Here is a 13,354-nt window from a genome sequence, read left to right as displayed (position 1 = left end):
TTAATAAAATAAAATAAAAGGGGACAGATCTTTATATCACGTGAATGCTCTAGATGTAAAAAACAGAGTGAAAAAACGAGTATGCTGAGAATGGAATAAGGGGGTATTAGCGCCATCTCGACGGTAGCACGTAAACACTGCGACAGAGAAAAAATCTTAAAATCACATCTGAGTAGCCATTACAAGAGTAATAAAGGTGCTCAAATATCGCGGTGCCAGATGAAGGGAAAAACAGTAAAAGCAGGGGCTGTTTCGAAATCACCACGCCGGAGCTTGATTACCAGTCCCGGTGCAATGAATAAGTACATTACACAGACAGTAGCTACAGATAAGCAGCACGTTGAAAAACCTCAACACAACAAACCCCAACAGGCGGAAAGCAGTGATAAAAAGGAGAGAGAAAAGAGCAAAAAAGAGAAAAGGAAACATCAAACTCAAAATATCTCCGTACATGACTCAGAAACATTACTTGATGTACCATCAGAAGAAGGAATAGACCCAATAACTGAACTAGATCGAGATGTAGAACCCTTAATAATTCAACAGGTACAACAAGATAACCGCCAAGTATTGCCCACTAAAAATGAGATAATATCTATGTTTGCAGCCCTGGAAAATACTATGAAATCCGAAATGGAAAGATTACATAAGAATCTTGGACACATACTAGAAAGAGTAGAAGAAGTAGAGAAAAAAGTGGAAAGAGATACGAATATAATAAAAAACCAGGAAGTAGAAATACAAAGTTTAAAAAAAGCACAACAAGAGCAAGCATATAAGATCGAAAATCAAGAAAATAGAGACAGAAGAAAAAAACCTAAGAATCCGAGGAGTTCCAGACGCACAACAACGAGAGGATCTGAATGATATAATCAAGAAGATTTGTAACCCCTTAGTGAATAAAGAGATAACTAACGTAATAAATGTAGAAAGAGTGCACAGAGTAAGGAAACCCAAAGGTCTCCCACAAGAAATGCCACGGGACATTATAGTGCGATTCCAAAACGAAGAGGAAAAATATCAAATATGGAGGAACATAAGAGCAAAAACACCATTAAGATATGAAGGGAACGACATTCAGATATTCCAAGATTTTGCACAGGAAACCTTGAGGAGGAGAAGAGCCTTAAAACCGTTATTGACAGTTCTGTTTGAGAATGAAGTGCAATATAACTGGGGTTTCCCTGCAAGTTTAATAGGAAAAAAAAATGGCCGCACAGCAAGATTAAGATTTCTTGAAGAAACTGCAGAATTTTGTAGAAAACTGGGGGTCCCGGTCCCAGGGGGGTGGAGGGGGGAGGAGATGGGGGGGAGATGGGAAACAACCCCGCCCCTCTCTGCCGGGAGGTGGAGGGGGGGGAGGGAGAGGTCGATAGAGATGTAAATTATTGAGAAGGTGGAGTTCTAGTTTTTTGGATCGCCTCTCCCTGCTCGCATTCGCCTTGCCCCTCCCCTTTCCCCCTTGGCTTTGCTGGGGGGGAGGGGGGTGGGGCGGGTTGGGTGGAATTGGGGGGGTGGGGGGGAGGGTGCGGTGGGGGTTGGGGTGCCCCTGGTATGCGGGATAATCACCTTGTCAATGAAAGGCGAGTTGGGTGACGACACCGTTAAACAGAATTCCACCCTAGGGCCAAGGGACAAATGGAACGAGGGAGTTCCAGATAAAAGGTCCCGGACCAGTGGGTCAATTTTACATCTGAAGAGGGGTCAGGGAGGGGGGAAGGACGGGAGGGTAAATGGGAGGGTAAAGGGGGAATGGGAGGTGGGTAGAGGGAGGGGGGGGAGGGTTAAATCTGTTGACAAGAAACCATTGCCACTACTAAAAAAGGATCGAAAAAATGTTAAACACGTATAATGCCGGAAATCAAAATAGTAACATACAACGTCAGAGGAATGAATTCTCCAAAAAAAAGGTACAATATACTAAGGGAGCTGGAGGGTTATTCAGCAGACATCGTGTTTTTACAAGAAACGCATTTGGCTCTAGACTTAAGTATTAGATTAAACACACAGAATTTTCCAACGTGGTATTATGCAGACACCCCAATCAGGGGCTCTAGGGGAGTGGCAATTGGGATTTCTAAAAAAGTCAATTGGAAAGTAGAAGAAATAAAAACGGATCCACAGGGGAGGTACTTATTTGTAAAAGGACTAATAGAAAGAGTTAGATACACATTAGTAAATATATACTGTCCCAATAAAGGCCCAAAGAAATATTTAAACAAAATGCTGAATACTTTAGAAACATGCAAACAGGGCCATATAATCTTGGGAGGGGATCTAAACTTCGCCATGGATCCGTATATAGATAGCACTTCACTGGGCATGGTACACGAAATCAAACAACATAGAACCTTGAAAAAGAAGATGCTGCAGCATCAATTAATGGACACCTGGCGCATACTTAATTTAAGGAAAAAGGATTACACATACTATTCCACAGTACACGATATGTATGTTAGATTGGACTATATATTTGTAGACCATGAACTACTAGAAAATATATTGGAAGTTAAAATAGGATCTATAACCCTCTCGGATCACGCACCTGTAATAATAAAATTAAAAGATCTAGGAAGAGAATATAGTAAAGGGTTATGGAGACTAAATGAGTCCCTTCTGGAGGATGTGGAAACAGAAAACACTATTAAATATGAAATTGAACAATATTTTCTAACCAATGACTCAGAGGAGATCCCAAGGGCTACACTCTGGGAGGCCCACAAAGCCCTAATCAGGGGGAAATTAATATCCATAGGATCCTGGGTAAAAAAAGAGAGTGAAAAGAAGCTAAACGATTTAAAAAAAGAACTTCATTTATTAGAACAAAAACATAAGGGTCAACTCGATAAAAACACATATAAAGAAATAATACATAAACGTATGCAACTAAACAATAGATTGGAGCAAGAAGTAAGAAAGACCTATAAACACGTAGCTAAAGAAAGATACATGTGGGGTAATAAACTGGGGAAACAACTGGCTAGAATAGTAAGGGATAAAAAAGCTATTAATTATATAGAAAAAATCAAAAACGCGAATGGTGAAATAAAATACAGAACATCAGAAATAGCAAACGCGTTTAAAACATATTATAGCGCCCTATACTCAATCAGGAACAAGGAGACTGAAAGTCAGAAGGAGACCAGGAAAATTAAAATACAAGAATACCTGAGGGAAGTTGATCTACCAAAGATAACCCCCGAAATGTCTAATAGCCTAGAGGCTCCAATCACTCCAGAGGAAATTGAGTATGCAATAAAGGACATGCCCAACGGGAAAAGCCCAGGACCAGATGGTTTCACCATCAGGTATTATAAAAAATTCAAACAGCTGTTGGTCCCACAGTTATGTAAACTCTGGAACAAACTGGATGAGCTCCCGAGGAAAGAATCACTCCTAGCTAATATCATACTAATTCCAAAACTGGGTAAAGATCCCTCGAGTTGCTCTAATTACCGTCCAATAGCACTTTTGAATACGGATATTAAATTGTATGCAAAAGTGTTGGCAACGAGGATAAAAAACCTACTCCCAGAATTGATCAACGAAGATCAAGCAGGATTTGTACCAGGGAGGGAGGGCCGCGATAACAGTTTGCGAACGCTGTTATTAATGGGGAATGATAAGGAAACCAATCCTCCAATGATTTTGGTCTCGATCGACGCAGAAAAAGCTTTTGACCGAGTCGATTGGAGCTTTATAATGGAAACATTACAGTCAATGGGACTTGGCCCAAAAATGCTAAAATGGGTAAACAATCTATATACTTATCCATCAGCCAGAGTGGGGGTAAATGGGAGTATGTCGTCCGCGTTCGATATGCAGAATGGTACAAGACAGGGGTGTCCCCTTTCGCCATTGCTATACGTGTTAGCTCTGGAACCCTTATTAGCAAAAATTCGTAACAACCCAGACATAGAAGGTATAAGAATGGGGGGGGAAGAACATAAAGTGGCGGCATACGCGGACGACATACTCCTATACTTGATCAACCCCCAAACATCTCTATTAGGTATGACGAAGGAGATCAGAGACTACGGGGCCCTTTCTAATTTTAAAATAAACCCAATTAAAACAGTTATCCTGAATATCGGATTAGATCTGCATGAGGAAGAAAAGATACGGCATAAATTCCCTTTCACATGGGAAAGAAATAACATATTTAGGGATCAAAATAACAAAAACAATCCGGGGGGTTATATCAAGCTAATTATGTCCCGTTGATAAACGAAGTCAAAGCGGAATTAATGAAGTTAAATAAAGGAAAAATATCTTGGATGGGAAGAATCAATGTGCTGAAGATGGTGGTATTACCAAAAATTATATACAAAATGCAAATGCTTCCGATAAATATTCCTATAGGTTTTTTTTAATTTATTAAGAACATTATTTTCAAAATTTATTTGGCAAAATAAAAAACCCAGGATAAAATTTAATTTATTAACTAGGAAAAAAAATAGGGGAGGAATGGCACTACCTGACATTCACAGATATTATTTAGCAATTATTTTTACGAGATTGGTTGAATGGACAAATCAAAACACGAAAAAGAAATGGGCAAAAATGGAGGAGATATTGACCGGGTCACAATTAAAAAAAAACATATGGATTCCACCAAAATTTAGAGCAATTAGTAGTAGGACGCACGAAATCACTTTAACGGCACTAAAAAAATGGGACACAACACAGCGTAAAAACAAATGGCAATATAATTCACCATTAATCCCTCTGGAGGGAACGAGTTTTTTTACACCAGGGCACGACACATCACTAGGGAATCGAATGAGGGACTTACAATTAAAAGACATTATAAGGGAGGGGAAGATAATGTCAAAACAAGATTTAATGACGAAGCACAATTGGCAAATATTGAAGGACTGGGAATACCTCCAGATTCAGCACTTCGTTAATTCCATCCCAAAACCAATAAGAAATGAAAAAAGGTTAACAGCAATGGAAAAATTATGTACAAAGAAAAGAGCAGTTAAACATTGTGTCTCACAGCTATACGACTGTTTATCGGAAATAGAAGGCCAAGGACATATCCCATTGATAGCTAAATGGGAGAGGGACTTGGGTTATGAAGTTGATGAGACCCAAATGATTAACTCAGTATATCATTCTGTATTTGATATAAGATCAATGGAAGTAAATTATAAATGCCTAATGAGATGGCATTTAATACCAGATAAATTACATAGAATGGAACCATCCAACTCCAAGTTATGCTGGAGAAAATGTGGGAAACAGGGAACGATATTCCACTTCTGGTGGGAATGCCCAGTAATAAACCAATATTGGAGTAAAATTACAGAATATATAGAGAAAATAACAGGGCAAAAAATACCTTTAACCCCAGGGGAATGTTTGTTTTTAGGGGTAGATGTAAAAACGAGTAAGCATTTCAAAAGAAGTATACAAAACTCATTAACACCCGTTTTACTCAATGCCGCAAAAGCTTTAATACCAAAAAATTGGTTACAGGTGAAACAACCCCTGATCAGAGATTGGATCCAAAGAATAGAATATATCAATAATATGGAATACCTAAGAAAAATGGAGGAAAATAAAATGATAAAATACCGCAGAACGTGGTAAAAGTGGAGAATATTTAAAAAGACGAAGCATTATTCCCAAGCATTAATGGAATAAAGAGTAGTGGGTAAGGGGAAGGTCAACAGATGGGGAGAAGAGGGAAGGGTGGGTGTGGAAAAATCTAACAAAATAAGGAGTTAAATAAAGAGATAAGGTAGTAGAATAAGTTGGCAATGATAACCAAGTAGATGTCAATTTTAGTGTTGGTTTTTCTTTTCTTTCTTTTTCCCCTTTTTCTCTATATATGTACGGCTTCTTTTTTTTAATGAAAAATATTAAACTGAATTAAGCTTATAAAAGGAAAAAAATAAAATAAAATAAAATAAATAAAAGAGATTGAGAAAAGAAAACGAAACTTTTGCCACAATGATGTTAAGTACACAGGATAAGATTCAGACAGTCAATCTGATTAGAATCCATAAATAACAAATCTTACTGAGTGGTAACAAAAAAAAAAAAAAGAGGTGCTTCAGCAGAGATTTACAATATTTCCTGCTAGACATGGGAGTCAAGTTGAGAAATATTGCTGCAGGGTTATCCTGGAGGTCAATGTTAGTAAGATTGTAGATGATCCGGAGAACTTGTCTCCAGAACATGGTCAGGGTCGGGCACTCCCAGAAGATGTGTAGTAATGTTCCATTTTGCGTGCCACACCTCCAACACATCGGGCTGTGTGAAAGATGGCAGCTAACACTGTGGGAGTTCTGTACCAGCGAGTCAAAATTTTGTACGTGATTTCTTGGTATATGCTGTATAAGGAAGACTTATGAGCAAAAAGGAGTATCCGATTCTTTTGGTCCTCTGTAAACTGGATATTGAGGTCTCTTTCCCATTTTTTAAGGAATGAGGGGTCCACCTGTGATGTATGTTCCAGTAGGATGCTATATGAACAGGAGAGGGACCTGCGTAGCGGTCCTTCCCCTATGCAGAGCTCCTCAAACGGGGTCAAAGATCTACTTAAGTTGTCAATCCTTGGTAGGGATTTGAGGAAATGGGAAAGTTGGGGCAGTCTCCATCTGCCCATCGCGGAAGCCTCCAGTTCCGTATATACTTCAAAGAGATCTCCCCATTCTCCCGCTCCCATGAAAATAGAGGCTCGCACCAGGTCCTGATCCCAATGGATTTGAAAGGACCTATCTGAGGTGCCTGGCAGAAAGTGTGGGTGTCCTATTATGGGGAAGCTGGGTACCCTCGCCAGTTTAAAGTACCTGCTCAGTTCCTGCAGAGTGGGCTCAATGAGAGGATGCGCCTGAGTCAAACCAGTGAGGCCGGTCCCACTCCAGGGCAATCCCTCAATGGGGAATGGGACTGATTCACGCTCTAGCCGCACCCACAATTTACTAGGCAGGTGTCTGCACCAGTCCACTGTCCTATTCATATGGACAGCCGTGTAATACAATGCCAGATCAGGAAGTCCAACCCCACCTCTGTGTTTTGGTCTCTGTAGTAAGGTCCGGCCGAGTCTCGTGGCCTATTCTGACAAATGTATCTAACAAATGTGGAGTGCAATGCTCTGAAGAAAGTCTGGGGAATCTTGATGGGCAGGGCCTGTAAGAGGTACAGTAATCTCCTCATTACGTTCATCTTTAGAACGTTACACCTACCAAACCATGAGCCCACCAAATTCTTCCATCTCTCTAGGTCTAAAGCGAAGGTTTTTAAGAGGGGTTGGAAGTTTAGTTGATAAATAAGATGTGGGTTCAAGGGGATCTTAGTGCCTAAATATTGGATGGCTTGAGGTGCCCAGCGGAAAGGAAAATTACTGCCTATACGGGCTTGTGTGCTGGGGGGGAGGGAAACATTGAGCGCCTCCGACTTTTGCAGATTGATTTTGAAGTCCGACAGATCTCCATACCGTCGTATTTCAGACAGAAGGACCGGTAGGGAAGTGTGCAGCTCTGAGACGTAAAACAACAGATCCCTCTGCATAGGCAGCGACCCTATGATGATATGATTTTTTTTCTAGCCCTTTAACGCTGGGGAGAGCCTGATGTGTTGAAGCAGGGGTTCTAATGAGAGTATGAATAGCAGGGGGGACATCGGGCAGCCCTGCCTGGTGCCGTTGCTAATTCTGAAACGATTAGCGGTAACCCCATTCACCCTAACTGCCGCTGTAGGGGACAAATAGAGGGCCTTTATCCACGATAACATGGAGGCCAGCATACCAAGGTGCCACAGGGTGGCCAACAAGAAAGTCCAGCTCACCCTGTCAAACGCCTTTTCGGCATCTACAGATAAGAGCATAATCGGGATTTTAAGATGTCTGGCCCTAGCTATTACATCAATGGTCCTCGTAGTGCTGTCTCTCGCCTCTCTATTGCGAATAAAGCCCACTTGGTCCATAGGTACCATGTGTTGAAGCATAGGCCCTAGCCTCTCTGCCAGAATTTTTGTAAATAGTTTGAGGTCACAATTAAGTAGTGAGGTAGGCCTATAACTAGAACAAAGAAGCGGGTCCTTCTCTGGTTTGGGTATGACAGAAATTCTGGCCTGAAGGAGGTCTGGGGGAACGGACTGGCCTTCAAAAATTGCGTTAAGGGCTGTAGTGAAGTGTGCAGCTAGCTGGGTTTGGAATGCTTTATAATAGGGGACTGTAAACCCATCCGGGCCAGGGCTTTGCCCTTGGGCAAACTCGCCAGGGCTGATGCAAGCTCCTCTGGAGAGATAGGTTGTGAGAGTGACTCTACTAAGAGAGGGTACATTCGCTGCTGCGAGGTAGGACACAATAGCTTCCAATCGGTCTTGAAGACCGTCTCCCGATGATTGAGGGTGCAAGTTGTAGAGGGTTTTGTAAAAGGCACGTAAGTTCTCCGCTATGTCTGCTGAGTCGTGGAGTTTAGTGCCCATGGCAGAGGATATGGCCGGGACATGAGAGGCGCTACGTTGAGCCCGTATAGCGTTTGCTAGAGATCTGCTGCATTTGTTCCCATGTTCGTAGAATGATCTATGAGCCCATAAAAGCTTGTTTTTAGATTGAAAAAGGGAATGCTCTCTAATTTGTTCTCGGAGGCCTACTACTTCTGCCTCTAGGGCGCTGTTTGGTTGAGACTTATGGTGTTTCTCGCATGCGTGTTATTTGGAGATCAGGTCAGAGAGGGTTTTTGCTCTAGCTGCCTTGAGTCTGTGTCCATGCTTAATAAGCATTCCCCTAATATAACACTTATGTGCAGCCCACACCGTTAGGGGGTTTGGGAACCGAATCTTTATTGTTCTCAAAGAAATGCTCTATTTACCGGGATATGTCTGAGTGAACCTCCAGGTCCTTCAGGAGGGACTCATTTAGCCTCCAGGTGTTTGGGCTGAATGCTTCTTGATGCAAGCCCAACACCATGGAGATCGGAGCATGATCTGACAGGGCTATATGTCCAATCTGGGCGTTCGTGACCAATGGGATCGTGCTGTGGGAGACCAAAAACAAGTCTATCCTCGAATATGAGCCATGCACCGCAGAGAAGAACGTGTAGTCCCTCTCTTGTGGATGGAGAGTGCGCTATATGTCTATCAAGCGGTAGGAGTGGAATAGCTCTAACTTGGTTACACACTCTCACGGACAGGGCGGAAGTACCCGTCAAGGAGTCTTTGCAAGGGTCAATGGTGAGGTTGAAGTCGCCTCCTATGACCAAGGTTCCCTCCGTGAAGGAGGCCAGGGCATTTAGGCAAGCATCATAGAGCCGGAAGCTGGTCCACGTTCGGCAGGTACAGGTTCGCGAGGGTAAAGGTCTGCGAGTAAAGCGTGCCTTTAAGAAATAGGTATCTGCCTTCTCCATCTGTCTGGAGATCTATCAGCCGCCACGGTACTCTTTTGGTGAGGAGGATACACGTGCCCTTCGATTTGGAGGTGGGAGAGGTGCTGTGGTATGCTACTGGGAAGTGTTTACTGTAGAGTTTTGGTATCTGGTCTGCCCGTAAGTGGGTCTCTTGTAGGAAGACTACATGAGGTCTTTGCCTCCATAGATCCGCTAGACAACTGGATCGTTTTTCAGGGACATTCAACCCATTCACGTTCCAGGAGACAAATTTTAGAGACATAGTGGTGTTTTGACCCCAGTAATTAAAATTTTTGATGCAATGCCTTTCAGCAGGGCTCATTCCTGCACTCCAACTAGAGTATCTGGGAGAGGTTGCAGTGTCGTGGCACCAGCACCAGTGCCTAAGGCCCAATTTTTCAGCCCCTGTTTAACAGGGGCATGTAATTAAAATTTTTGATGCAATGCTTTGCAGCAGGGCTCATTCCTGAACTTCAACTAGAGTATCTGGGAGAGGTTGCAGTGTCATGGCACCAGCACCAGTGCCTAAGGCCCAATTTTTCAGCCTCTGTTTAACAGGGGCATGTAATTACAATTCTTGATACAATATTTCACAGCAGGGCCCATTCCTGCGCTCCACCGAGAGTACCTGTGAGGACTTATAATGTTGTGGCACCAGCACCACCACAACCACCAAAGGCCTACTTTTTCTACCACTGTTCGACAATGTCATGTTATTACAATTCTTGATATAATCATTCACAGCAGGGCGCTCCAGCGCCCACCAAGAGTCACTTTGGGGGCTTACAGTGTTGTGGCAACACCATACCTTAGGCCCACATTTCTGCAGAGCATATAGGGCAGGCTCCTACATTCAAACATCCAACTTACAAACGTCTCCTACTTGCAAACTGAAGGAGACAACAGGAAGTGAGATGAAAAAAGACAAACGGCCCAAAAAATTAAACAGGGGTGATAACCCTTTCCTATGTTTTCAAAAAAGCTTAAAAATAGATTTTTTGACTGGAGCTACACTTTAAAAATGTACCAGTTCAAAATTACAAACAGATTCTACTTAACACAACAAGCCTACACAGTCCCTGTCTTGTTTGCACCTCCTGTATACTGCTGTTCTGAGTATATAGGGCCTGGGGGCCCCATGCCTTTGCTTTTTTAATTTGGGTACGGGGATCCCCTTAATATCTGTACAAGACCCAAAGGAGCTGGTAATGGGCAGGGGGGGCTACCCATGCTATTTTTTTCTCAATGATTTTTATCCGTATTGACAGAACCAGACATTACATTAAAACCGCAAGCAGTTTTAAATGACTTTTTTTCCGTTAAATGTAATTTTGTGCAGGGACTGTTCTAAACACGGGAAACACGTTCCACTTCACAGGCATACTATAGACACCCCCACCCGGCACAATATTTAAAGGAATATTTCACTTTGATTAACATTAAAATCAGTGCTCCCGAAAAAACATCAGTTTTTAAAAAAAAATTGCCATTGATCGATGTCCCCTGGGGCGGGAGCGGGGTCCCTAAATCCTTTTTAGGACAATATCTTGCACATTAGCCATTAACATTAGCACATTTTATTTCAAACTTTCGAGTCCCATAGACTTCAATGGGGTTCTAAAGTTCATACGAATTTTCGGTCCGTTCGAAAGTTCTAATGCGAACAGAACCGGGGGGTGTTCGGCTCATCCCTACTGTAAAAAAAAAAAATTAATAACACATGTATAAAAATTCTCTAGGATGACTATAAACTGGTAATGTTCCTGAGCCAACCTTAGGCCCCTTTCACACATGCTGATGGTATGTCCGTATTTCATCCATCCGTTTGCGGATGAAATACGGACATCCATTCATCCCTATGGGATAGCGGGTGTCTGCGGATGAGCATCTGCAGACACCCGATTTCGTCCGCCTCCGCAACAGTCCGATTCTGCAGACGGAGGAAAATCCTATTTTTCTATCCGTCTGCAGAACGGATCGGACGAACACGGACACACGGTCCGTGCTCGTCCGATCCCCATAGAGGAGAGCGGAGAGCTGACAGGGCGGTCCCCGCACAGTGTGCGGAGACCGCCCTGTCCGCAGCAAGCTCAGCGGGGACAACGGAGCGATCCCCGCTGAGCGAGCGGATCTTCACGGCGAGGATCATTACTGATCCGCCCCGTGTGAAAGAGGCCTAAGAGTAAACATTTTTATTAGCATGTTCTGTGTCTTATATTGGATTGCAGGCAGAGGTTGCATCAGAAATAAATATAAGGGTGACACCTCCAAGGTGTGTAAACTAAGATAGTGGATAACAGATAACAGATGCTGCCTGTAGGCTCTTGTTACATAGTTGGTAAAGTTAAATAAAGGCACCGGTCCATTCGATTCAACCTGTGAGGTTGTGTATGTGTTTAACCAGATGCTGCCATTATTAAGCCAAGGGAAAGGCTAGGTGGTGGTGGGAGATGGAAGGTGGACTTTTCATCTCACCCATGGCTGGGCAGGCAGTTGAAAGATAATGACGTCCTCCGTGACACATTTTTCTGATGAAAAATACCTGAAAAAATAAACTTATTTTTTTTTAAGACAATTTGAAAAAACATATACTCCTCTAGGGAGAGGACTTTAACATGGGCAGGTGGTCATAAAGGTATACAAAATTATATCAAAAATACAAAACATAGTTTAATAATAATAATAATTAAAACAGTGTAAGATACCATATACATTGGAAATGTTTACAGACATAAAGTAACAAGTACATGAAAAATATACATATCCTGTTGTATCGTCTATTTCCTTGATCCAACTGTAAGAAAACATATGTTTGTTCTGACTTAGATACCTAATTTTGTGTCATTTTGTTTGCAGATTTCCTGTTTTCTATTTAATGCAATTTGTCTATACCCCTGATGAAGAGAGTATATATTTACATTCTCGAAACGCGTTGGGTTTTTTGCCCTTCGTCCACTGTGGGGTGTTTTCTTACAGTTGGATCAAGGAAATAGACGATACAACAGGATATGTATATTTTTCATGTACTTGTTACTTTATGTCTGTAAACATTTCCAATGTATATGGTATCTTACACTGTTTTAATTATTATTATTATTAAACTATGTTTTGTATTTTTGATATAATTTTGTATGCCTTTATGACCACCTGCCCATGTTAAAGTCCTCTCCCTAGAGGAGTATATGTTTTTTCAAATTGTCTTGCTTATTAGGATGGGGTTTTGGTAGGCTTTTTTAGACTTGCGGTCTGGGGCATCTTGTTCAATTCTTAATTTTTTTTTTTTAAATACAAAAAAATTCCTATGCACCACTAATACACTGCACTGCAGTTAAATCTGCCAGAAGATGGCACTGCAAGCTAGACTATAAAATTACAGCGTCAAGTACAGGAAAACTGGTCGCTGTATGAACTTAAAGCGGAGTTCCACCCAAAAGCGGAACTTCCACTTATCTGATCCCTACCCCCCTCCGATGCCACATTTGGCACCTTCCAGTGGGTGTACCTGTTTTTTACAGGTACCCTAACCCCACTTCCGGGAGGCCAGGCAATGGCAAATTACATCAGCAGCTCGGTCCCTTTCCTCCTCTTCTGCCAGGCCAGTGAGAGAGTGCAGCGCGCTTCGCCCATTTGCAGTAGGGACCCGGGCATGAAGGCGAAAGGCTACATTTCCGGGTTCCCTTATCTGCAATGGTGGCGGCAGCATCTGACCAGCCGATTTTAAAGGGGCGGGCTGAACTCTGCTTTAACCACTTGCTGACTGGGACTTTTTCTGACATTTGTTGCAATATCAATCAGTATTTTTTGCTAGACAATTACTTAAAACCCCCAAACAGTATATTTAGCAAAGACCCTATAGAGTAAAATGGTGGTCGTTGAAACTTTTTATACACTTTAGTGAATTAAAAAAAAAAACCACTAAAGTTAGCCCATTTTCTTGATCATACATCATGGGACACAGGAGCTTCATTACATAGTGGGTTATATAGGCACCT

The 13,354-nt window shown here is 42.1% G+C and overlaps 1 protein-coding gene across 1 annotated transcript in view; it reads left to right on the top strand.

The window, feature by feature from the left end:
- The first annotated feature begins 294 nt into the window (after window positions 1-294).
- Window positions 295-13,354, top strand: part of LOC143959382 (uncharacterized) — a 35,896-nt gene continuing 22,836 nt past the window's right edge. The window contains exon 1 of the mRNA XM_077468021.1: window positions 295-732. Within this exon, the coding sequence (XP_077324147.1) occupies window positions 295-732 (438 nt within the window). The remainder of the gene's footprint in view (window positions 733-13,354) is intronic.

This window comes from Lithobates pipiens, unplaced genomic scaffold (genome assembly GCF_037356315.1).
Source record: "Lithobates pipiens isolate NorthernLeopardFrog02 unplaced genomic scaffold, aLitPip1_a1.2 Scaffold_72, whole genome shotgun sequence".
Lineage (NCBI taxonomy): Eukaryota > Metazoa > Chordata > Amphibia > Anura > Ranidae > Lithobates > Lithobates pipiens.
The sequence above is the reverse complement of the archived record's forward strand: the minus strand, read 5'-3'. Positions and strand labels throughout refer to the sequence as shown.